Genomic DNA, 25,371 nt, shown 5'->3' with positions numbered 1-25,371 from the left:
CCAGGAAAAAAGTAATTAGATTTATTTTTTGTTTATTTGAGGAAATAATGAGAAAAATTAAATGCTATTTTGAATTTAGAAAAAAGAAAATATAATATAATATAAAAAGGTATGAGTCAACAAATATAAACCTATCATCTTTAGTTTGAGATTAAGTTTGCATGCACTAAGTTACTCAAACTTTTTGATATTTTTAATAGCATTACCAATATATAAATTCAGTACCTGAGTAGTACTTGACTTTGCCACTGGAGCAGTGATTCTGGCCGATTTCTGCACCATTGAGGATACTGGACTGCTCTGGGAAGAGCGCCCTGCAATGACAATGAGATAAAACTCAATTAAAATATGCCACATTTAATAATTTCCTCAATCCCAAATATGAGAAAGAACAGGCACGGCAACATGTGGAAAGATGCCATAGTTACCACAAGTGGAAACATTCAGATAAAGTCCTGCTAGTCACACATGCTGGCATGGGTGGTTTCAAATGGGTCGAGTAGAAACCAAGGACGAGAATCAAAAATGTGTCACCAGCATTTTTGACAATGACAATTTTGATACACGTAATATCATTTCTATTACCAAATGTCCTTGGTTTTCATTCGACCCATTTTGAAATCATAATTTTGAAATCAGAAACAGATTAGTTCCCTCAAATTGGGGGGAGGAGAGAAGTGGTTAGTATAGAAATATTTCTACAGATGAGAAAGTAAAAAGAATTCATCATCAGAAGACTAAGTTAATTATGACAAGCAGTACTAGGCCTTCCCCTCTAATAGTTAAGAATTCAGAGCAGGCTACTTTGAGAAAGAATATTTCAAAAATTCAAACAATCTGATATATTTAGGAGACACTGAAGGCTTACTGAAAATGAAACTCTTTCTAGTGCTTAAAGACACATGGTAGCACAGGAAGAAACCGAGTCTCTCAAAGTATGAATTTCCTCACCTCATCAAGAATATTAAGGTCCAGGTGAGTAGGAATTGTTTCATTCTTTATACAAATCTTCTCAGTGCCCACGATTCTGTCTGTCAGACCAAGTGTTTAACAAATATTCACTGATTGATAAAATAAGCATGTTTCTCCTTGTATTTTTATCTCACAGTGCTATTTTACAAGTTGTAAAATGCCATATAAACTTAAACCATTATTTTAATTCATGAAAATAACTCATGATACCAAATTCCAAACAGGAATGGGCTAAGGAAATGTACTAGACACTGACTGCATTGCCCTTCCTCCTCAGCTACCTGCTACCTCACATAACAGATTGTTCATGATTTTGACATCCACAAAGGTCATTCATTTGTGACTGCTTTGGGTTCAGGTGACAAATATAATAATCACTGAAGAACAATCTTCATCTCTGCCCTTTAATGAATCATTTTAGAATCTATATAGGAATGAGACAGACACTAGATGCAGGTGAATGGCTACCAGACCCATTATTTGAATCACCAAATACTCTCAGCTCTGTGAAGATGACAAGGAGACAAGGAAACTGCCAATCACAATTATTAGGTCCATAATACCACATAATCTACAGTTTCTCCTAAATAAGAGAATACAAAATCCACAGTAACTTATTCTAGTTATGAGGAAACAAAAAACTAACTTTTTCCTTTTACTTAACTGGTACCTCTAAGAATCTTGGGGGGGAAAAAAAGGAGTTCTTGGTAAGAATATATGAAGCAGGATGATATAGTAGAGAGCCAGCATTAACTAGTAAGACTTGGGTTCAAGTTCCACATTAGACATATCTTTGGGCAAATTCCTTAACCTCTTAGTTGTCTAAGTAATTGTCTAAGAGGCAGAAATGTTGACCTGCACCAAGAGAAAGAAATTACTGGAAATTAACCAATGAAATTATCAGTCCAGTCTTTATCCCTTTCCCTACTGAGGCTCCAAGCTCTTTAAAACCATCTGCTTGAAAGCATACCTGAAACAGATGGAGATACTGATGACTTTGCTGAGACTGAGCTAGATGAAGATGAGAGAGGTGTGGAGTGACTGACAGGGCCAGCAGAAGCCGATTTGGAAGCTGAGGAAAATGACAACACTGAAGAGTTGCTTTGTGAACTACTAATGGGTGTAGATGACTCCCCAGCAGGAAACCTGCAAAAAAAAGAAAACTATTTCAAAAGAACCCATTACAAATATTTTTCTCCACTGACAATAAAAAGTAACAACTTCAAAAGTTAATTTATTGTCAACAAAAATGCCCCTAACTTCATGTAATGCAAATGCCTTAAATATTATTTTCAAAAGGATACAGATTGTAAGGTAAGGAAAATATGATACTTTACTGGATAGTCTGCTATTTTGAGAATAAACTATTCAAACTTCTTATCAAATAAGTATTTAATAAATATACGAACACTAAATTTACCACAGTAGAGTAGCTACTAGTAGTAATGGGTACTAGTAGAGTACAGGTTTTAGCAAATATTCAAATCAACCAAGTTTTGGGACAAAGGAAAGCCTTCCAACCAAGGGGATTCCAATTTGTACTTTTTGCCAAAAGAACACTCACTTAACCACTTCCTTATTTACTAAGCACTTATTAAGTGTGCAGAATCCTGGAGCAGCAGTGAGTGGAGGAGGGAAAAAAAAAAAAAAAAAAAGGAAGTCATGGTCCTTCCTCCTAAAGGAATTTACAGTCTAATGGGGAATGAGTGCCATATAAATCTGTACACAAGTCCTCTGAACTCTATCCATTAGCCAAACTAAATCTTCTAAATATTTCTATGTATCACAAAGAGAAATTCAATTCTCTCAAAAAATATTACTTACTTTTCATTTAGGTTTACTTTGGCTGCAGAAGTTGTAGGTGGGAAAGATGTCTTTGCCCCTATGTGTGGAGTAGACATGCTAGCCACTGGAGTATTTTCCACTGCAGGTTTAAAAGCAGGTGATCCAAAATAGAAGGAAGATGCAGAGGTAGTCATGGGAGCTAGGGACGGGGCTGAGGATAGGGGAGTCTTAGAAGGAGGTGTAAAAGAGAAGGCTGGTGCACTAGTTACAGCAGAGGTTAGGGTTGGTTTGGAGCTATCTGAGGAAAAGGGATAAGGAGGAGGATCCCCTGACATCAAACTGGATGATTTCAAGGATGAAGAGCCAAATGGGAAGGTGGCAGTAGGGAGAGTGACTGTAGGCAAAATGAAAGCAGCAGTTGACGTGGCAAGGTTTAAAGGTGGGGCAGAAACTGGAGCTGGAGCTGGAACTGGAGCTGAAGCTGGAGCCAGAGCTGGTGATGTTTCAAGCTTCAAAGGGGCTTGAGTGGACGTTGGGGTTGTGGGAGTACTTCCTGGAAAGGGATTTTTTTTTTAAAATGAGAAAGATAATTAACACTCATAGTGTAAATCAAACATTATAAAACAAAAAGGAAGTGAAAAGTATATCTAGCCATAAATGGGTAGAAGAAAAAGCAAAGAGATTATGTTAGGAAAATCAAAGATTTAATAATAAAAGTGTTATTAGTTAACTTCAAGGGGAAGAGTCTTCTTAAATAGATTACATCCCTGTTTCTGGGTAAAGATGAAAATTTTCCAATTTTCCTCCTGTGACTTGGAAGAAGTTAGTTTTTAATACAGAATCTCATGAGAATTTGACAAGGGGCACCCAGAAGAAGAAATATTTGAAGTTTCACTGCTGAGTTAATACTGCACTATTTACCATACATTTTCCTCACAATCATCTGGTATATCAGGAATTTAACTCTTATCAAACCCATTCTAAGAATGAGAAAACAGATTTAGTCAAATGAAGTGATAAAAGAGGAAGTAGCTGAAGAGGGGGAACTTGATCCCAGGGCTCATCATTAATTTAAAAACCATACCATGGATATATATGTGTGGGTATACATACCCACATATACATAAGCATGTACACAAATATCATTATTTAAATGGGCTATTGTCCTTTTTCTGCTTGTCCCAGACAGATACATACTAGGACATTAAAAGTAGGAAAGGATGGTGAAATCTTTAAGAACCAAGTATTTAATTAAAGGATACATTTGCAATACTTGGATGGGGAAATGTGCTCCTAACATCTATTCCCTTCTGTTTCCTGCTTACAAGCACTCTCTCCTTCACTGTGACTTCAAGACATGTAGAAGGGCAACCTAAGTCACTGGGAAAGCTTTTTTTTTTTTTTTAAATAACTTTTTATTGATAGAACGCATGCCAGGGTAATTTTTTACAGCATTGATCCCTTGCATTCACTTCTGTTCCACTGGGAAAGCTTAAGAATAAAAACTGATATTTACATCAAGTCTTTCTTATTTTACAGTTCCTGGTAAATCCCATACAAAGTAAACACCATCAAGAAAGTAAGTGTGACAAGAATCACAATTCACTCTGGAACCTATCATCTCTCAGTGTGTGGCGCCTATTAAGGAGAATTAGCCAAGAGAGTTGGGACAGCTCAGTGCTACCAATCACTCCACACTAGTACACACTTCTAGAGGGTCTCAAGGGTTGCCAAATGCTTTACTCTCCACAGAATACCTTGGATGATCTTCACAGCAGCCCTGGGAGGGAAGTGCTCTTATTATTATTCCCATTTTTTAGATGAGGAAATGTATTTGAGAGAGGTACATGACTTGCTCAGGGTCACGTAGCTAATGTTCACAAATCTTCCTGACTTCAAGTCCAAGTCACCATTACATCATACTGCCTCCTAGTGACATTTATAAAGCTCTTTAATATTTGTAAAGTGTGTCTCAGTACTTTATCTCATTTGATCCTCACAAATATCCTGTGAGATAAGTACTACAGGTACTATTCTCAGTTTACAGATGAGAAAATAGCCCCAAAGCAGTTAGGCACCCTGGATAACACCAGTAGGTCAAAAGATGGAATATAAACACAGGTCTCTTCTGCTCTAAGCCTGAATGCTCTTACCACAGTACCAAAGATACCTAAAAAATGTCTTCCTTGCCCAAACCACATTAACTTCAGTTCTTCCTTTTGCAGATCTTGTATGTTTTGTTAGTCAAATGATTGACTGAATGCTGAAATTTTCACTGGTATCTCTGAACACAAAGGCAACAAACCTGAAAGCGTCTGTATCTAGCTCTAGCATACAAAGATGCATACTTAAGATGCTATCTTTGTGGCACCATGCTTAAGCCTAACTTAGGATGAGATCTTCCAGAAACTGCAATAACTAAGTTTCCTTGACAAGAGCTCAAGATGGCTCTGTATTACAGAGCATTCTGATTAGAGATGAAGCATTAGAACAAGTTTCTAGTGTCTACAGATAAGGAAGAAATCATAAGAGAATAAAGTATAGAATTCCCTGTCCCATATGAAAATAGGAGTTCTGAAATGAAAGACAAGCATAATGCCTTGCACTCAGTAGGTACTTTGTAAATGTGTTAAAACCTAATTGAATAACTACAATTTGTACTTCCTGGGCTTCTTCCTTCTGAGAAGAAAAACTCTTCAACATACTGACTACAACTAATTTCTCTTAGAAACAGATCATAGAATGGTTATTGAGTTTGAAAAAGCTATTATTTAAGAATTTATGCTAAAATTAACCACTGCAGAGACTCATGATCACCATCAAACAAGTGTACAAGGTTTTTAATTTAGACAACAAATATGACAAAGACCTTTTATGTTAAAAGAATTGTCAAAGGAAGCATTACAGATACTAGCTTTAACATATTCCCTGTGAAATGCATATAGAGGACTTTCTGAGAATTGTGATAACCATATAAAAGTTTATCTAATAAAATTTAAATTGTACAGTAAAAAAACAAGCTATTATATTGTCTATAAAAGCAATTTGTGGGTGTGTACCTGATGATTTGGGTTGTCGTTCTCCTTCTATAGTAAGTTGTTCTGGAGTCTTAATCAAAGACCTGAGACCAGGATTTTGATTGATCATATAAAATGGACAAAGTACCCCATCTGTTGAAAGTAACATCAGAACTGGAGCAGGAGGAAGAGTCTTTTCGTCATCTATTAAAGAGAAAGATTTAAAAAGAGAGACGATATCAATTTGGGAATCCAGAGACAATGGTTGAGAAAAGAAGCTGGCCTTTCCCACAATGAGATTACATACTTAAAGTACTGGGACTTGAATCTTAACTGTCATAAAATAACCATCTAAAAGAAAACCACCACAACTATTAGATGATGTTTCCTGCCATGCCCAATATGAAGATGATTTTATTACTGTCAAAAGTGCTGAGCTTTAAAATGTATCTCAGTGCAAAGGGTAGTTCAACTCAAGTTACAAAAATCTATGAGTAAATGCTCAAAGCATTTAAAATTAAAAGGATAGGAATCTTTAGGCAGAACTGCTAGTGGGAAAATGATAGATATGTCTATATGTAAAGCAAAGCAAAGGACTGAAAGACATGTCAAACAACTTTACACTCATTTACAGCTATATGCTAAACATGTACTTTGTCAGTTCAGATTTTTCAAGGGTAATCAAATGAACCAGCTTCTCTTTTGGACTAGTCAGTGTAAATGGCTAATCAGACCAAACAGTCCTGCATGACTAAGGCTTGTATAAGGAGATTATGCTGTAGAATTTAATAGTGCTTGACTGTGATACACTCCCAAAGCTTAGAGCACTAGGAGGCAGATGAAAGTATTTCTCTTGATCACAGCCATTTGGCTAAGTGTCAACATACCAAGTAGGTGGTATATAGAGCTCCAGAGAAATGAATGTGAACTATTTGATTTTTGATTTTCTTCCCGAGTTATTTTTACCTTCTGAATCCAATTCTCCCTGTGCAGCGGGAGAACTGTTCGGTTCTGCAAATATGTATTGTATCTAGGATATACTGCAACATATTTAACATATATAGGACTGCTTGCCATCTTGGGGGGGGGGGGGGAGGAGGGAGGGAGGGGAAAAAACGAAACATAAGTGATTGCAAGGGATAATGCTGTGTAAAAATTATCCTGGTATGGATTCTGTCAATACAAAGTTATTATTAAATAAAATTAAATTAAAATATATATATAGAGAGAGAGCTCCAGACTGTTAATGTTTGGACTTCCTGCTTGAAAACCCACAATTTTCAAATCCATATGGTTAAAAATCACATTTTTTGTATAAACACAATTGTCTCATTGAATAGGAAGAAGGGGAAAGGACATATTTTCAATTTAGAGGAAAGATCTTGAATTTTCTCCTGAAACTCCTTCCCTTTCAGTAATTAAGAAATGTTGTAATGTCTGAGGGAAAGCAGAATTGTGGCACTCCCAATAGTCATTTAGCTGTGGTGACATCAGCAAGACAAATTTTATTTTCTCTAAATAGACTGGGTATTCAAAATTCTTTATGAATAAGGAACATCTTTTATTTCTGTGCCGCCCAAAACATCTAGTATAATGGTAGGAACACAGAAAGTAAAGAAAGAATGCTCCTTGATAACTAAGAGATGAATTATTACCTTTTTTGGGAGAAGGAAAGAGGGCAAGATTGGGACAGGATACAGAAAATGGACTGGAAATAATGTGAGATATAAGAAGACACGAGACCTACCTGTTTGAAAACTAGTGACACAAAACCTACAGCAAGATTACTCCCCAAATTCTTCCATTTCTCGCTGGTTATTACAGCAACCTGAAGACTGACAAATGGCAAGTGCTTTAGAAGAAAAGCATGCCCCTTTTATTTGTGATGCTGGAGTTTTAAGGAGTAGGTCAAACCACTTTGCCCTTCTAGGGAACATACAGCAGTTAGCTGCACAAATTCTCAGGAGTTCAGATCCAACCTGACATTAAAATGACTGGAGCATCCCAATCAGTGATTGTTCTAATCTGTGAGGTTTCACCAAAGAAAAGCATCTCAAACACTGCAATTTAAGATAACTAATAAAATAAAAACAATTGAGGAATGAAACCCCAACTGAGCTATCTTGGCATTAACAATAAACTTAAGTTTCTAAATTTTAAAAGTATTTTATAGCTAAATATTAAGTTGTGTTATAATCTCCTTGTATCAATCTCAACAACACCTGTATAAGAGACTTTAGGGGATTCTATGCCACCAAAATAAATGGGGATAAGTTTGAGAAGTATGAGAGAGATGACACATACTTGTTATTAATATGTCCTTTTAGAGATATCTTGCTTGAAAAGTCAGACAACTGTTTGAAAAACTGCATTTTTGAATTTAAAGGCGAGCATTTCACTTACTGATGGGTATTTCTACTTGGCTGGTATAGTCTATAGCAACACCCACAGGCAGGGAATCATCACTCTTATCAGTAACAGGCAGTTCTGCTCGGCTAGAGTCTTCCAGAAGCCAGGATTCCCAGTTAGTCTGGAAAGGAAAAAAGAGCCATGTTAGTCTATGTTTATCTTTTACCTCATTCATGTGGGAATAAGTTAAAAACAAAAACAACAAAACAAAACAAAACAAAACAAAACAAAACAAAACAAAAAAACCACTTCTCTTAGATCAATTTATTAACTACACATTTATTTAAATCCAATCTGGCACTAAAATAGTGGCAGCCCAGGGTAACCTCAGAAACCTAGAGGCTGGGAAATTGACCTTCTTCTCCTGTGAAAGTAGATTTACTTTCTCCTTCTTATAATAAATTAAGAAAACTCATTTTGTGGAGGCAGCATAATGTAGCTGGGTCTCTTGATTGCCTGTCTACCAAGGACTGCTTGTATGATCTCATGTGGGCTTAGCCTCCTGCCAAAATGAATAAATCTTTGACTGCGGGATTGTGATTGCATATATAAAATGCCTGGTAAACTTAATGCACTATATGAATGTAAGCTATTGTTCCAAGACAGACATATTATTCACTGTTTGATACCATCTACATTATTCCCAACCACCCTCCAACCCCAATCCTGACTCACAAGAGGAGATATAAGCAAGTGATAACTACTGTTTTATGGTCAGAGGATCACATACTTAAAAAGTCAAAAGGGACCTAAAGTCATTCAAATTCCAACTCTTCATATACAGATGAGTGGGAAGAAATGGGCTTAAGAAAGCTAATACAAAAAAGTTAACATGAACAGGAATAAGGGCAGATTAGTTTGCAGTGCCACTTCACACAAAGGCACAAGCCACTTCACTGATGGTTTTGTCATCCAGTCCACACCACTGATCCATAACTGATCAGTAGAGGGCAGAAGTGTTTGGTTACCACTGAATTTGATACCCCGAATGTTTCTGCAGGCTGCCGGGCCCTACAACAAATGGCTCATTTTGTTTACAACTTCAACATGTCATTCAAGGGCTGTTATGGTCTAGACATGAAATAATTAAGTGCTATCAAACTTACATATACCCCTTTTTTCTCTCAATTTTAACTTGTCTATTCCCCTAGAAATTTTACTTATAAAACCACCAGATTATTTATATAATCAATAAGGTACCTGATCATTTTGTCGGGCAAGGATGCTGACTTCAGTTGAGGCTGCAGAGGCTGCTAGTACTAGATCCCTTCAAGAAACAAATTCAAATCACTATTATGTCATAGAGAAAGGGTATAATATGATTTGAACTTGTGACATATATGAAAAAGCTTTTCCTTAAATACATCATTATGTCACTATAGAAAATATAATTCCTCTATTCAATAGTTAAAGAGAAAGTGATATGGCCCATCACAACTGCAGAAAAAAAAAAGAACTTTACAACCAATGTTTCACTTACTGGGTCAAGAAATATAGCCAAAAAAAAAAAAAAAAAAAAAGGCAGCCAATTGTACCACGTCTTGTCAAGAAAAAGATGCAACAATAACAAATAACAGTAATAATATTTTATAAAAAAGCAAAGATATAACAAACTACAAAAGAACACTGGATTTAGATTCAGAAAATATCTGGGTTCAAAGTCTCCATCCAAACTCCAAGCAAGAAATTTAATGTCTCTGAGCTTTATGTGCCTCATTTGTAAAAAATAAGGATAAAAATTTTTATTTGACCTATCTCAAAACATAATGTAATGATGTCAGGGAAGTGCTTGAAGTGAAGTTTGCAAGCAGTAAGAAATCATTAAACATGTATTCCCTTACTAGTTATACAAGAGAGAGGTAACAAGCATATATTAAGCGCCTACTATATTGCCAAGCACTGTGCTGTATTAGCACTTTACAAACATTATCTCATTCTGCCATATAAGCAGAAGCACTGCTTAGTGAACTTTTTAAGCTCCAATTTCATTTGTGCTCAGGAGAATTTAGAAGTGTTTCTCATATGCCAATTCCCCTATAAACAACCACTGGAACTAAGTTATATGTTTAAAAATTGTGTATTTATGCTATCTGGGCATGACAGAATGTTAAAGCAAGAGTCACTATAGCTTTTTATTTAGCAATAGACAAAGCTATCAACAGTATTTAGCTTCTCTTTTTCCCATTTACAAAAAGATTACCAAAAATATACCTAACAATATGATTTCTGACCTGGTAGTGAGAAAAGGATAATCTCTTTCCTGAGTTTTATACTTACCATTCCTCAATATAATTAAGATAGTAATGATGCTGTCTTTCAGTGCAGCTGCCATAGCATGGCTCCATGAAATTCACAAATATCTCAGGGTGCTTATCTTCTTTTTTCTATAAACATGGAAGAAGAAAAAAATGAACAACTAATATGCCCCTCCTCTCCAAATCTACATTGTTCAGTGTCCCCAAAAAATACATTTCCAATTAATATAAATAACTTTAAACTTTTAAGAAATCATGAAATGTTCAGGCTGGTTCAGAAATTGATCTAATCCAGAGGTTCTTTACTTTTTTTTTCTTTATCATTGAACCTTTGGGCAGCCTGTTGTAATCAAGAGAACCCATCTCAGAATTTTAAAAAATGGCAATAAATAAAATATATAAGATTACAAAGGAAGTCAATTATACTGAAAGTTATCAAAATATTTTTTAAAATAAGTTTACAAGGGGCTGCTAAGTGGCGCAGTGGATAGAGCACCAGGTAGGAGGACTTGAGTTCAAATCCTGCCTCAGACATATACTAGCTGTGTGACCCTGGGCAAGTCACTTAACCCCAACTGCCTCCCCCTCAACCCCACCAAAAAAATTTACAGACCCAAGGTTAAGAACCCTTGATCTATATGATTTAAAAGTAGAAATAAAAGACGCCAAAGGTACCCCCCCAGACTATATCAAAGTTTCTTGCCTACAGATTATGAATACTTTCTTCAAGAAGAGATACTGAAAATGTTAGACACGGCAAACACTGAAGAACATCACAAAAAAATGAAACTGAATCTATTCTAATGGAAAGGAAATGAATGGTTACTTATGCAGGAGTTATTTCAAAATCAGTTATAGATGTAGTCAGACCAATGATTTGTTAGAACAAAGATCAAAATCACTGCCAAAGAAGAATAAAGGGAGATCTGGACTGCAAACGACTTAATTCCAATCCGGCTATTTTTAATAAGCAGTTGACGTCAAAAAGGGGTTAAATGGATAAAAGGATAGACTTTGACACAGGTATCACCATTTCCTAAGGAACTTTGCCAGTCTAAATCAATGCTCACAATAAGGAGACTAAAACTGGCTCAGCCAACAAACACTTGATCTCCTTGCCAAATGGAAAGATATGGCAGCCAACTGCAGCAGCAGCTTAAAATATACACTTGGTTATAAAACCTTACTGAGAAGATTTTGAGTAATGTTGTTCACAATATGGTAAGAAGCTGTCCAGGTAAAAACAAATTTATAGAAAACCTAACAAAAGAGCCAATTAAGCCAGATATTTCCGAAAGCATTTAAAAATGAAAGTGGAGCACAACAGAGCAAAAATGGAAAAGACCTGTAATAATTACTACAACTAATTCTTTTCTCCATCAATGATGGATGGACTCTAACATTACAACTTTCAACATCCTGCATAAGGAAATAGAAATGGAAATAAAGAAAACAAAGATGGGAAGAACAACTGCATTAGACTAAATACACCCAGAGGAAGACCATACTAGAGGTAACACAATTTTGATGGCACTAAGTGATTTGATTCGGAAGATATCAAAAAGATGGAGAAATGCCAAGTACTTAAAAAAAAAAAAACGCCACACACATACACACACACACACACACACACACACACACACACACACACAGTCCCCAACCATTGTGGAAAATGAAATTATATAAGAAAAGATGAAAAGTCTCATGTATACATAAATATTCAAAGCAGGATTTTTGTGGCAATAAAGAAATGGAAACAAAGTGGGAGAGAATAGCTCAATGAAATGTGATATGTAAATGTCACAACATTACGGTATAGTTAGAGATGACAAATAAGGGAAATTAAAAAAAAACACAGGAAGATTCACAAACTAATATAGGCTGAAGTATTCAGAATGAGGAAAATTATACACAATAAATACAATAACATAAATGAAAAGATCATGGAAAGTAAGAACTATAAGTAACTGTAATGACCAATCTTGGTCCCAGAGTACAGAAAAGAAAATATACCTTCTTCCCTTTTGGCAAAGAGATGGAGAACCACAGAGGCAGAATGTTGCACCTACTGTCAGAGGTGGCCAACTCTACTGGTTGTTTTTGCTTAACTATTTTTTTCTTTGTTATAAGGAAGGGTTTGATACTAAGTGGGACCTGCAAAGGGCATATATTAGGAAAAGATTGTGATATAAAAACAAAAGGTGGCAGTAAAACTTATTTTTTTAAATCAGTCTTTAATTTCATCTCTACCTCTAAAAAAGGGGTTATCAAGACCCATTGCCTACTTTCCCATCCCTAGAAAATTTTGATAAGAATACTCTACACATGTACTGAGAGTATCTTTGCTTAAAGATATAAGAAAGGAACAGGAAAGTCTTCAAAAAGACATTCAAGACAAGACCACATCTTTATAGTCATACAAGTACAGAAAATAAAAAATTGTACTGCATTTATTAAGCTATAAAAAAGTAGATTTAATTTAATTTAAAATTCAGTAGAACAAAATTAACTGCCTTTATAGCTCTACTCCAAGAGATCTTCCCATCTTTAGAATATGTGTTTTGAAAAAATGTAAATAACAAATCACTTTGTTTTTGTTTGAACTTCCAATTATTAATATCAAGTAAAAATGGGAAGAAATGGTCACCAGAGATGTTTGTCACTGTCAGAGGGATGTCCAGGGCAGAATCCAACTGGAGACAGGCACAGTAGTGTAGTAGAGAGAGCACAAGGCTTAAAATTAGGGAGACCTGGGTTTGAATCCTAACTTACGACACTAGTTCTATGACCCAGGGCAATTCACTTAACCCCCAACTATAAAACGAAGGGTTTGGACTTCTAACATCCTTTTCAGCTCTCAATGTATAACCCTATGGATTTTCTATAAATAATAATGGCAGCTGGGGGGGGGGGGGGGGAAAGGGATGCAGTGGATAGAGTACTCATCTTCCTGAATTTAAATCCAGCCTCAGACACCTAATGTGTGACCCCGGGCAAGTCACTTAATTCCATTTGCCTCAGTTTCCTCATGTGTAAAATGGAGAAGGAAATGGCAAACCTCTCCAGTATCTTTGCCAAGAAAACCCCAATTGGGGTTGTGAAAAATCGGATATGTCTGAAAAATGACTGAACAAAAAAATGAATAGTAAGGTCTTTCAAGTGTTCTGCTTTGTGCTGGTGACATCAAGACCTGAAATACTGAAGAGGCTCCTTAAAAAGAACTACCATTAATCAAAAAATGTCAGCTTAACTACCCATAACAAAAAAAATAGGGATTTAAAGAATGCCCATTGCCCATTGCCCAGATAGGGATATGTAATGAGACGGGCAACCTGTAGAACTGATCTATCAGTATATATCTTGGACAGACAATGTGAATAAACAATAAATTGAACATCAGGAGGCAGGAAGGCTGAATTGCTTTTGGGAAACCATGCAGTGCTTTTAAATATTCCAAGCTTCTACTTGAAATAAAATCCATCTTGTTAACAGCAAAATTCTTCAGTGATGCTATAAGGAACTGAGTCATAAAATCCCAAAGTCTCAAAAGAATTAAAGTTATAAGTCAATGAAAGGGCATGGTAAGCAAGAGTAGGCTACATGAGAAAAGCAATATAAAAGATATTCTTGGAGAGAAGTATGTCTGGAAAAGGAGGTGAGAGATAACCAAAGGACAACATAGGTACACAGCCTATGTGTTCCATTAGTATCCAAGGAGAGTCCAAAGATCTGTGTAATTGAAAATGGATAATCTCCTCTATTTTATTAAGGCTTAATTAGTTTAGTATGTATTAATGTTCAAGTTGTTATATATTAGTTACTCTCCATTATCATGTGAATTTGAGCTCTCTGAACTCCTTAAACTTACAGCTATGAGCTCCCAATTTGGCTATCCTCCCCCCACTAAGTTCCCCTCCAAAGGATTCTCCAGTCACAAAATTCTAATCTATATCCTAATCTATCAGAAATCAGTAACATGTTACCACAAGCTCCTTGTTCTCTCTCAGATATTGCCCACCACTGGACTTTCCAGAGGATGTTAGCCTACCTTGTAATAAATTTATGTATCTTGTGGTTAGTGACCTTGGCACTGAACTACCAAAAATGAGATGCACCTCTGTTATGCTAAATTGATGTCACCATCTATTTTTGGGTTCCCCTGTATGACTATAAAAGAGCTGTCTTGACTCTCAGATGCATCCTTGGTTACTGAGGAGCCTTGGACCCCATTTATTGGCAAATGCTAGCTTTGCTAATAAATTGATCGTGCTTAGAACTCTGTTGCCTCAGTTTACCATTATTTCAATCACGACAGATCTAAAGAGATCACATTTGTAAAATGCTTAGCGTGATGTCTGAAACATAAGTAGGCCCTATGTAAATGCTTATTTCCCCCTCCCTTTTCCCACCCCAAAAGCCTCCCACCAGTACTTGAATAATCCCTAGGGAAGATTTACAGTAGGACAAGGACAAGAACAGAACACAATAAGAAGACCTGAGTGACAGTCATGATCCGCACCATTTAAGGGAATGTCAATATCAGTGTCTTCATAGACCAACAGAAAGATCAAAGAATTTAGGTCTCTAAAACTAAACACTTAGTGCTCTTTTTATTTATTTTCAAATAATGAGTGAACCACAAATATTCTTAGTTTTTAGTAGATTAGCTTAAGCGAAAAACAAAAGGCAAATACACAGAACTTTAACAAGTCAATTTCTTAAATATAGGAATTTCAATTCACAACTAAATTAATTCAGCCAGTTTTAAATAGGACAATATAAATAAAACACTAACCACAGTGAGCTATATAAGCTTGTTTGTTGGATTCATGGTTCAAAGTCTCTAAAATGAATTTTCATCATTATTTTACATAATGCTTACTGAGCTGACTTTTTAAAAAATTTAATTTTTTAAGGGGGAGAATACAAGACACATGACTGGGACTTGGGTACTCCTTTCCTTAAAATCCAAAGTAAAAGTACATAAAACATTCTAAAGGAAAAAAAAATATTCAAACAAGAATAATCTGTTCAAAGTACACCTAAATTAATGCTATCAAGTTCTTAAGTAGGGCATATAAATTAGTATACATACAGGTAGTACAGTCATCACCACATCTGGGGAAGTTTCCAAGGTCCCATCTGCTGCTGCATACACTATTGAGAAGACATATGTACCAATCCACAGCACATCGAGAACTGAAAAGGGATATACCTTAATGAATTTATCATTAAAAATAACAGATGAAGCAATGATTTGTTTGTGGTTGATTTAACAAGTAGATATAATGAAATTAACATCTAAATATATGAAATCAAGTAACTCTTTTAAGAACTTAAAGAAGATTTCATTGACTGTGCACATTTAACAGAAACTGGGAAGCCCAGTTCTGGCCAAAATAGTAACTAATTTTTCTGGGAACTTAAAAAAAAACGGACATTTTCAGGAAAAATTGACATGTATATAAAGAATCTCCCAGGACAATTCATCAAAAAGTACTTTCCTATGTTGAAGCTAAAATGTATTCAATTATTCTATCAATGATAAAATAGAGCATGTAATTTGGGAATTTTGTGATAAATCCTGGCTAATGTTAATATACTTTTAAAACAAACAACTCATTGGAGTCATTTCAATTTTTTTTAAAAAGCAGACTGTTTTAGACCTAAGAGAGTTTACCTCTTACAGGATGATCTGCTTCATAAAATGGAGGGCAAGGAATTACTTTTTTCTCCTGCAATGTCTGAAAAACAAAAGACCTTGTTTTAAATAATCAACACTACTTAGGCCAAGTTCCAATTGGTCCTCCCCAGAAACAAAGAAATTAATGCCATATTGTCTCATATTGATTTTACCCATCTTGAGTCGCCAAGAGGGCAAAGATAAGCAGGAATGACTTAAATGAATTTCACACACACAAGGATTATGAGAAGGCAGACAACTTACAGGGAGATATTGGATCACAGTTCCATTATGTTTTCCTACAGCAAGCTGCTTTCCTTTAGGACTCCAACATACTGAGGAAAGAAGAAAATTTGACAGAGCACTTTTAAAAGGTGGATTAACAATTGAGATCAATGACAAGATAGTTTACATAATCACCATTTGTTATTACTTTATTAGCTAATCCAAAGAAGAGGGCTGCTTGTTTTTTAATTTATTAAATATAGTTAAAAATGCTGAGAACATGTGTAGGATGCAACCAAATTGTATGACCTCTTTGCCCCAATCATTTGAGGGCTAAGAGTGCTTTTTAAGCAAGACCTGCCAGAGGGATTAAGGCCTTCTACCTCAGTTAAGCAGTCCTATAAGTATCATAAAAATGTTCAATTTGTCACTATTATTTTCAGTACTCTTCCTTAGAAGAAGCAAAAGAATATACCACAGTACACTTATTTTAGGACAAGAAGTATTAAATTATTCTCAAAACCAAATTGAGAATTGGCAAGCAATTTGAAAACATTTTTTCCCCTCAGAAAAATTAAGTATTCTCCAAAATTATTTATACTCTTTTGCTTCAAAGAAGAATACTATCTCTCTTTTCAGATATTAATGTCATATTTTACTACTAGAAATTAATTTTTAAAAAGAGTTACATAACTATACATTGTAGGGTCAAAGTTTTTATTACTTACCAGATGTTACAGCCACAGATGGTGGAAGGCTTGCGGATACTTTCACCGCATCTGTGACTTGTAAAACTGCGATACTTCCATCAGCCAGACAAACTGCTGCCATGGTGGGGACAGTAGGATTCCACTTCATATCGACAACCACACCACCAGCATCTTTCGTCAGTTTATGATAAGCAAATGGGCGTTTCTGCTGTTTAGCCTTTTAAAACATGCACAGAAGCACCATATCCTTCAGACAAAATCAGTCTATGCTAGTTCCTCTCAACTGCAGACTACCCATCTGATAGAATTAAAGAATTTTAGAAAGCTTCTTAGTGATTTTTTGGTCTTATCCACTCATTTTATAGATTGAGAAACTAAGGCCCAGAGAGGGGAAATAAGTTATTATGGCAAAGCTTAAGGCAAGATGCTAAAATTGTTAACTTTTAGCTCAACATACTCCAAGTAACTGACAATACTGAAGGCAAAAGGAAAATACTCGGATAGCAGCTGGAGATGAAAATATTTGCCGAAGAACACACATGCCGGGAAAGCAAAAAAGCTATATAGTAAGAAGCATGCATCTGACCTAAATCTGAGGATCCTACCACCTGTGCAACTATTGGCAAGTTCCCTTCTGGGGTCTCATGGGTAAAAACAATGATGCCCCACCTCAGAAGAGGTAGCTGTAGCAGATCATCTCTTCTAGTTCTCAGTTCTATGATTCAGGAGTGGATAAATACTATTATTGTTCTGCAAGCAAGACTGCAGGCATCTGCTTCAGAAGTGTTCAACACCAGAAACTGGATTTTCATGCTAAATGAAGATTCCAAGATCAGCTAACAAGCCCCTTACCTCATTTGAGAATGTACGAACATCAAAAAAAGCAATGAGGCCAAATTCACTGGACACCATACACACAGAGAGTGTCAGATTATCACAGCTCAAAGCCAAGTGGTATACAGGAAATTTCATAGGGATAAATATATTTGGAACTTTCTCAACTATTAGAAAAAAAGACAAGAAACAAAAGTCATCATTTTTTAAGCACAGACACAACCATCTTTTAATCTAGTGCTTTGTTAAGAATTTTTCTACATAAAAGATTCCCAGACATATTCTTAATATTAAGACACGATTAAACATCATTAAGTTTTGGTTCTTCTGTAACCCGGTCAGGCACGCCAATATAAAAGGAATAGCCTCCTGAAAGGAACTTTGGAAAGCAATTGTTGTTTATGACCCCAGTGACACAATAATTCTATTATTAGTAGTAATTTGCCTACATTCTCCTTAACAAGAGTACTATTAAACCAATTAAAATTTGATTTAATAAAACTCCTCCCAGACATTATACAATCAAGTCATAAGCCAAACAAAAATATAAAAGAATAAAGTAGAATTTTCTCTTCTTTGTGCTTGAAAAGATGACCAGATACCTTAAAAGAAAGAGCCACATGGATTGTCTCCAGCACTTCAATGATAGCTATGAGAGTAATATGCTTAAAATTAGTCTTCAGTGACCATATCAGAGATTTTCTTTGAGAAAAAGACTCCTTCATTAGTGCTTTGCTATAGTTCTCTCTTCTATCTTACAGAAATCAATAACTTGTTAAAATGTTCTTTACATAGTAAGAGTTTAATAAAAGTTTATGCAATTGTACAAACCAATTTTATTAGGATCTTCCCCAGGTCGATTCTGAATAAGAAGATTTTTGGTAGGGAAAACGCGAAACCCAGTGGCTCCTCCAGCAAACACCAAACCATACTTATTAGACACAGCAAGCATACTGCAACGGTCTTTGGACAGCTCTTCAGGGGCATCAAAGACTCGAACTTTCTTCAGTGCCCTAAACTGAAAATCCTGTCATAAAGAATAAAAAGAGAGTAATTCAGTAGTTTAAATGATAAGAAATATTGCTTACTTAGGTCAAATACAGTTACAAAGAAAATTTTGACATAATATTTCCTACTCCTTCCCTGTCAAATTCAGCTCAGCCTGGTTTTCTCCCACTCACTATCTTTATCATACATTATATACAATCTTATTCCCTAATTTTACATGAATATATATTCTACCTCCTCAATGAGAACACTGTAAATTCCTTCTGATTAAGGATAGTGCCTTCTATTTTTCTCCCAATAACATGATAGAATGAACTCAACACTTGATATAAGAAGACTTTCCAGCTGAATTCCAGCTCTGACACTTAGTATCTGAAACTATTCGAATGTCACTTTTCCTCTGAGCTCTAGTTTCCTCATCTGTAAAAAGAGGAAAATAAAACTTGTTTAATAGGGGTGTTGTGAAGAAAATACTTTGTAACTTGTGAATTATTATTATTATATTCCCACAAAGCACAAAGTCTATATACATAACATATACTCAAAAAACACTAACCGAGAAAAATTCTAAGTAACTTATTTCAAGAAATATTCACAATAATGAAATTTTAGCACATCAAAATATCTTTTGACCCATCTTGGTCTCTCTTGAATTCTATTTATATGTATACATGTAAGCTCCATGAGGAACATGTCTATGTTATTCTCTGTATTTTCAGCACCTAGCTAAAGGTCTTAAACAGAATAAGCCATTTTATGTGTGCTTTTATATAAGGGGATAATAATGTTTTCTGTTTTGCAGATACAGAAAGATGAACTTGGAGTCAGAAGGATAAGGATTAAAAATCCTGCCTCTAACACTTAATAGTTATGTGGCCACAGGCAAATCATTTAATTTCTCTAATTCTCAGTTTCCAAATTTGTCAAATGGGGACCATAACAGCTATAGTACCTATTCCCCAGTGTTGCTGTGAAGCGAAAATGTGATGTCAATGTCCTATCAACTTTAAAATAGTAATTATCTATTACTATTATACATTGATTCCAAGCAGATCACACTTCCTTGAAATTTTACAGTGGGTCTGTGTTTTGAGGGGGATCAAAGTAGCATAATGGACCAATGAAACCGCCCATGACCCTTTCTGAGTTTGTAACTGCTATTTCTGAGGTCACCACTCTCTAAATTAATCTAGATTATTTTTGGACTTGCAGATGATATGATGGTATACCTAGAGAACCCCAGAGATTCTACCAAAAAGCTATTGGAAATAATTCATAATTTTAGCAAAGTAGCTGGCTACAAAATAAATCCCCATAAATCCTCAGCATTTTTATACATCACCAACAAAACCCAACAGCAAGAGATACAAAGAGAAATTCCATTCAGAATAACTGTGGATACCATAAAATATTTGGGAATCTATCTACCAAAGGAAAGTCAGGAATTATATGAGCAAAATTATAAAAAAGTCTCCACACAAATAAAGTCAGACTTAAATAATTGGAAAAATATTAAGTGCTCTTGGATCGGCCGAGCGAACATAATAAAGATGACAATACTCCCTAAACTAATCTATTTATTAGTGCTATACCAATCAGACTTCCAAGAAAATATTTTATTGATCTAGAAAAAATAACAACAAAATTCATATGGAACAATAAAAAGTCGAGAATCTCAAGGGAATTAATGAAAAAAAAATCAAATGAAGGTGGCCTAGCTGTACCTGATCTAAAATTATATTATAAAGCAGCAGTCACCAAAACCATTTGGTATTGGCTAAGAAATAGATTAGTGGATCAGTGGAAAAGGCTAGGCTCACAAGACAGAATAGTCAATTATAGCAATCTAGTGTTTGACAAACCCAAAGCCCCTAACTTCTGGAAAAGAATTCATTATTTGATAAAAACTGCTGGGATAACTGGAAATTAGTATGGCAGAAATTAGGCATGGACCCACACTTAACACCATATACCAAGATAAGATCAAAATGGGTCTATGAACTAGGCATAAAGAACGAGATTATAAATAAATTAGAGGAACATAGAATAGTTTATCTCTCAGACTTGTGGAGGAGAAAGAAATTTGTGACCAAAGATGAACTAGAGACCATTACTGATCACAGAATAGAAAATTTCGATTACATCAAATTAAAAAGCCTTTGTACAAATAAAACTAATGCAAACAAGATTAGAAGGGAAGCAACAAACTGGGAAAACATTTTCACAGTTAAAGGTTCTGATAAAGGCCTCATTTCCAAAATATATATAGAGAACTGACTCAAATTTATAAGAAATCAAGCCATTCTCCAATTGATAAATGGTCAAAGGATATGAACAGACAATTTTCAGAGGATGAGATTGAAACTATTACCACTCATATGAAAGAGTGTTCCAAATCATTATTGATCAGAGAAATGCAAATTAAGACAACTCTGAGATACCACTACACACCTGTCAGATTGGCTAAGATGACAGAAAAAATAATGATGAATGTTGGAGGGGATGCGGGAAAACTGGGACACTAATGCATTGTTGGTGGAGTTGTGAACGAATCCAACCATTCTGGAGAGCAATCTGGAATTATGCCAAAAAATTATCAAAATGTGCATATCCTTTGATCCAGCAGTGTTTCTATTGGGCTTATATCCCAAAGAAATACTAAAGAAGGGAAAGGGACCTGTATGTGCCAAAATGTTTGTAGCAGCCCTGTTTGTAGTGGCTAGAAACTGGAAAATGAATGGATGCCCATCAATTGGAGAATGGCTGGGTAAATTGTGGTATATGAATGTTATGGAATATTATTGTTCTGTAAGAAATGACCAGCAGGATGAATACAGAGAGGCTTGGAGAGACCTACATGAACTGATGCTAAGTGAAATGAGCAGAACCAGGAGATCATTATACACTTCGACAACGATATTGTATGAGGACATATTTTGATGGAAGTGGATTTCTTTGACAAAGAGACCTGAGTTTCAATTGATAAATGACGGACAAAAGCAGCTACACCCAAAGAAAGAACACTGGGAAACGAATGTGAACTATTTGATTTTTGATTTTCTTCCCGAGTTATTTTTACCTTCTGAATCCAATTCTCCCTACGCAACAAGAGAACTGTTCGGTTCTGCAAACATATATTGTATCTAGGATATACTGCAACATATCCAACATATAAAGGACTGCTTGCCATCTTGGGGGGGGGGGGGGGAAGGGAGGGAGGGGAAAAAAAAAAAAATCGGAACAGAAATAGATTATTTTTGGACCTCTGAAATTATAGTTACCCAATAGCCAAACAATAGGTGAATCAATTATGTAAACGGGCTCCTTAAGCAAGTCTATCCCTTAGCATGAAGAATCACTATCCATATTTGTTTGTTTTTTGAGCTGAAAGAGTCCTTCAAAGCCATCTAGTTTCATTTTTCAAATATGAAAACTAAGTCCCTAAGGGGGAAATTACTTGCCAAGATTATACAATGAGTCACTGGCAATCTACAAGTTAGTCAATAATCACTCATTAAGAGTCTGTTATTAGCCAGGTACTGGGCTAAGTGCTTGAGATAAATAAAAAAGCAAAAGATATCCCCAGTCCTTGAGAAACTTGCATACTTCTGGATTCAAGTAGGGCTCAGATCTCTTCACTCTCAATTCAATCTATTTTTCAACACAACAATGACCTAACTCTGTCCAAGACATCTATTTCATTCACTGTTGCTTCAATGGCTAAATCCATCCAGGATAACAGCTATAAACCATAGAATGAAAAAGATTTTAGGGACAATCTAGCTCTGCTCCTTAATTTTAAACAAACAAAAAAATGAAGCCCAGATAAGGAAAGAGAGAAGCCTAGGATCACACCATGATTTTAGTGAACAATGACTGAAAATTCATGGTTTCAGAGACACAGCTGAGCACATTTCCCCATGACAACCCATCCTGATTTAGAAACAAATCAGTAACTAGAATCTGGGTTTTGTGACACCCAGGATGGTGCACTTCCCATCACAATAACCTTTCAATCTAAATATCCTTGGAACATTCCCCTCAGATATATCTGGCCCAAGAGATAAATTTCATCAAGGAATTCCACTGAACCAAGAATTACTGAATGTCAGTATTGGGGGGGGGGGGGGGGAGGGGGAGGGAATGAGAAACGTCAGAAATAACTTAATCCATTCCCCTCCGTTTTACAGATGAAAAAACTGGGGCTTTGAGAAATGATAAGATTAGTCTAGATTCACAAAAGAAAAATTAAGATTTGGGGTCCCTACAAAAAAGGACGTAGCATAGATAAGTGGTGGTTTGTTCACTGAGGTTCATGTATGCCTGTATGGACCTTTATAGCTGAAGATGGTGCCCTCCAGTCATTTGTTTTCCCATGATTCCCGATTTCTTCTACCATTTCTACTTTGGGTTCCTCTCTCCAAATATAAAACTTAAGGCCAAGGAATAGTTTCATTTATTTCTCTCTGACTTTGCACACTTCAAACAAGTATTTTGATTCATGTCCCTCATATATGCTAAAAAACAAACAAACAAACAAAAAAAAAAACCATTTCTTTGCTTTTGGAAATCCATCCCTTTTTTACCTTTCTCATATAGTTGTTCTGGTTAAACAGCTAGGTAATAAAGGTGCAGATGCTAAGATTTTCTTTCTCCGTGCACTTTTTCTGGTGGTGTGGGAATGGACTGGGTTTTGGGCTTACTTATATTAAAAGGGCAATGAATGGACCTGCAGTCAGAAAATTTGGGCTCCACCAGTTATGATCGTGGGCATATGATTTAAGCCTCAGTTTCCTCATCTGTAAAATGGGTGTAGAGGGCGGGCCAGCCAAGACAATCTGTCCCTCGGGTCCCTTTTATCTCTAAGTCTAGGATCCCTAGATGAAGGGAGACAAGAGGATAGGAAGTATTAAACCTAGGGGGAAACATCCAAGAAACTGAATCTGAAAACGAGGTCTTTGAATTCCCATTCTCTTGGGCTCCGTAAGCTCTAAACTCCCGCACCCGGTGTGGCTCGATAAATTCGAGGCCGGAGGCACAGGATGCGGGCTCTTCAAGCGCCTAGGCTCTCTCTCCAAGGCAACGCAGGGCCTGAGAGACGCCTCCTAACCCGGCCAGGCCTGGCGCGGCGTGGCCTATCCCGACAGGACCTATTCTGTCCCCTCCCGGCCCAGGCAGCACTGCATCTGACCTTCATCTCTCGTTCGGGTATCAGCGCATCCATCTCGTCTCCCATGGTGCAGTCTCCCTATTAGCGGGAGACCGAGGAGCCGCCGCCCCCGAGGAGCCGGAGCGGCAGCGAGGTTAACTTCCCTCCCCTGAGCTCAGCGGCGCGCTCTCGGGGCCGACATATCCGGCGCACGCAAACTACGTCACTCCCATGAGAAACAGTCTTCTAGAAAGGTGGAAAAGAGGCCGGTCCGACGCGAGCCCGCGGTGAGCTGCTGCTTTCCATTGGCCCATCTAGCACAAGCGGGCTGAGAACTGCAGCTTTTTAATTGGTCAGTCGGGCTCGCGCTTACTATCAACTGCCTCTTCTCATTGGTCTACCCTAGGAAAGGGAAGTGGCCCTTCAATCTATTTTTTAATTCGATTTTGACCAGACTTTCTTCGTAACTGGTAGTCATCTCCTCTAGAATTTTAAGGACTTTTTGGATCAGGGTTGACAGCTTCTGAGATTCTAGTTCGACTTTTAATTTTACAGCTATGACTTCATATGGATAATCGCGATCGTTTTGCTTGCCTTCCCAAAGAGTGGGGAGTGGCAGGAAATTCGAATTCAATTTTTCAAAAATCACAAATGTTATATGTTTATATATAATTGGGAAACATTTAACAAAATAAACTATATATATTTTTAAACTTTAATTGATGAGGAAAGGTCTCTGCAAATGGTAAGGTTTAGGAAACCCCAAAAGGTTGGGGTCGCAGACCAGTCTCAAAAAGAATTTGCAGGCTTGAACTCATATTCAACTCAAGGGACAACATTTATTGTCTTTGTAACGCCAATTGAAGGGGGCTAAGTTCCAAAAGAATTTAGCAAAGAATTAGGAGCAAGAAATAAATTTATAGGCAAAAGATGGAGAGATCAAGTGCTTCATGTCACTGATATGCTAATTTTACGATTCAGAGGTAGAACTAAGGAGGTGGAGTTGAAGAATGGTTTGGTATTAAATCAGAATCTTTGTCATTACTGACCCACAGATATATGACAGCCAGCATTGTTTGTGAAAGCAGGCACTGCCAAGGCCCCGTGGCCTCAGGGCTACTGCCACATTTCCCCTAGAAGCCATGGACCAATCATCTCCTCCGTTAAATTCTTCCTGCCCTGTGCTTTTGAATGAATTGCATTCGTTCATTCTACAAAACTGGTTGCAGGCCTTCCACAGATTCTGCCAGGTTTCTATCTTGGGGGGATAAAGAAAGGACTAAAATCCCTTCCCGCATTCCAGCTTCTTGGTTGGGAGAGGAGA

General features: G+C 36.4%; 1 protein-coding gene across 4 annotated transcripts in view; it reads right to left on the bottom strand.

The window, feature by feature from the left end:
- Positions 1-24,214, bottom strand: part of NUP214 (nucleoporin 214) — a 115,570-nt gene extending 91,356 nt beyond the window's left edge. For 3 of the 4 annotated variants that reach the window (XM_051980212.1, XM_051980213.1, XM_051980215.1), the window contains exons 1-15: positions 24,090-24,214; positions 18,722-18,917; positions 17,909-18,057; positions 17,075-17,273; positions 16,386-16,456; positions 16,119-16,182; positions 15,534-15,637; positions 12,452-12,592; positions 10,461-10,567; positions 9,384-9,450; positions 8,178-8,304; positions 5,817-5,978; positions 2,797-3,310; positions 1,943-2,118; positions 226-314 (exon numbers count right to left, since the gene is read on the bottom strand). In XM_051980212.1, the coding sequence (XP_051836172.1) occupies positions 226-314; positions 1,943-2,118; positions 2,797-3,310; positions 5,817-5,978; positions 8,178-8,304; positions 9,384-9,450; positions 10,461-10,567; positions 12,452-12,592; positions 15,534-15,637; positions 16,119-16,182; positions 16,386-16,456; positions 17,075-17,273; positions 17,909-18,057; positions 18,722-18,917; positions 24,090-24,134 (2,211 nt within the window). In that variant the 5' untranslated portion in view covers positions 24,135-24,214. The remainder of the gene's footprint in view (positions 1-225; positions 315-1,942; positions 2,119-2,796; positions 3,311-5,816; positions 5,979-8,177; positions 8,305-9,383; positions 9,451-10,460; positions 10,568-12,451; positions 12,593-15,533; positions 15,638-16,118; positions 16,183-16,385; positions 16,457-17,074; positions 17,274-17,908; positions 18,058-18,721; positions 18,918-24,089) is intronic. The other variant, XM_051980214.1, reaches the window with a different exon arrangement.
- Positions 24,215-25,371: the final 1,157 nt, after the last annotated feature.

This window comes from Antechinus flavipes, chromosome 2, assembly GCF_016432865.1.
Source record: "Antechinus flavipes isolate AdamAnt ecotype Samford, QLD, Australia chromosome 2, AdamAnt_v2, whole genome shotgun sequence".
In the NCBI taxonomy this organism is placed as follows: domain Eukaryota; kingdom Metazoa; phylum Chordata; class Mammalia; order Dasyuromorphia; family Dasyuridae; genus Antechinus; species Antechinus flavipes.
The sequence above is the reverse complement of the archived record's forward strand: the minus strand, read 5'-3'. Positions and strand labels throughout refer to the sequence as shown.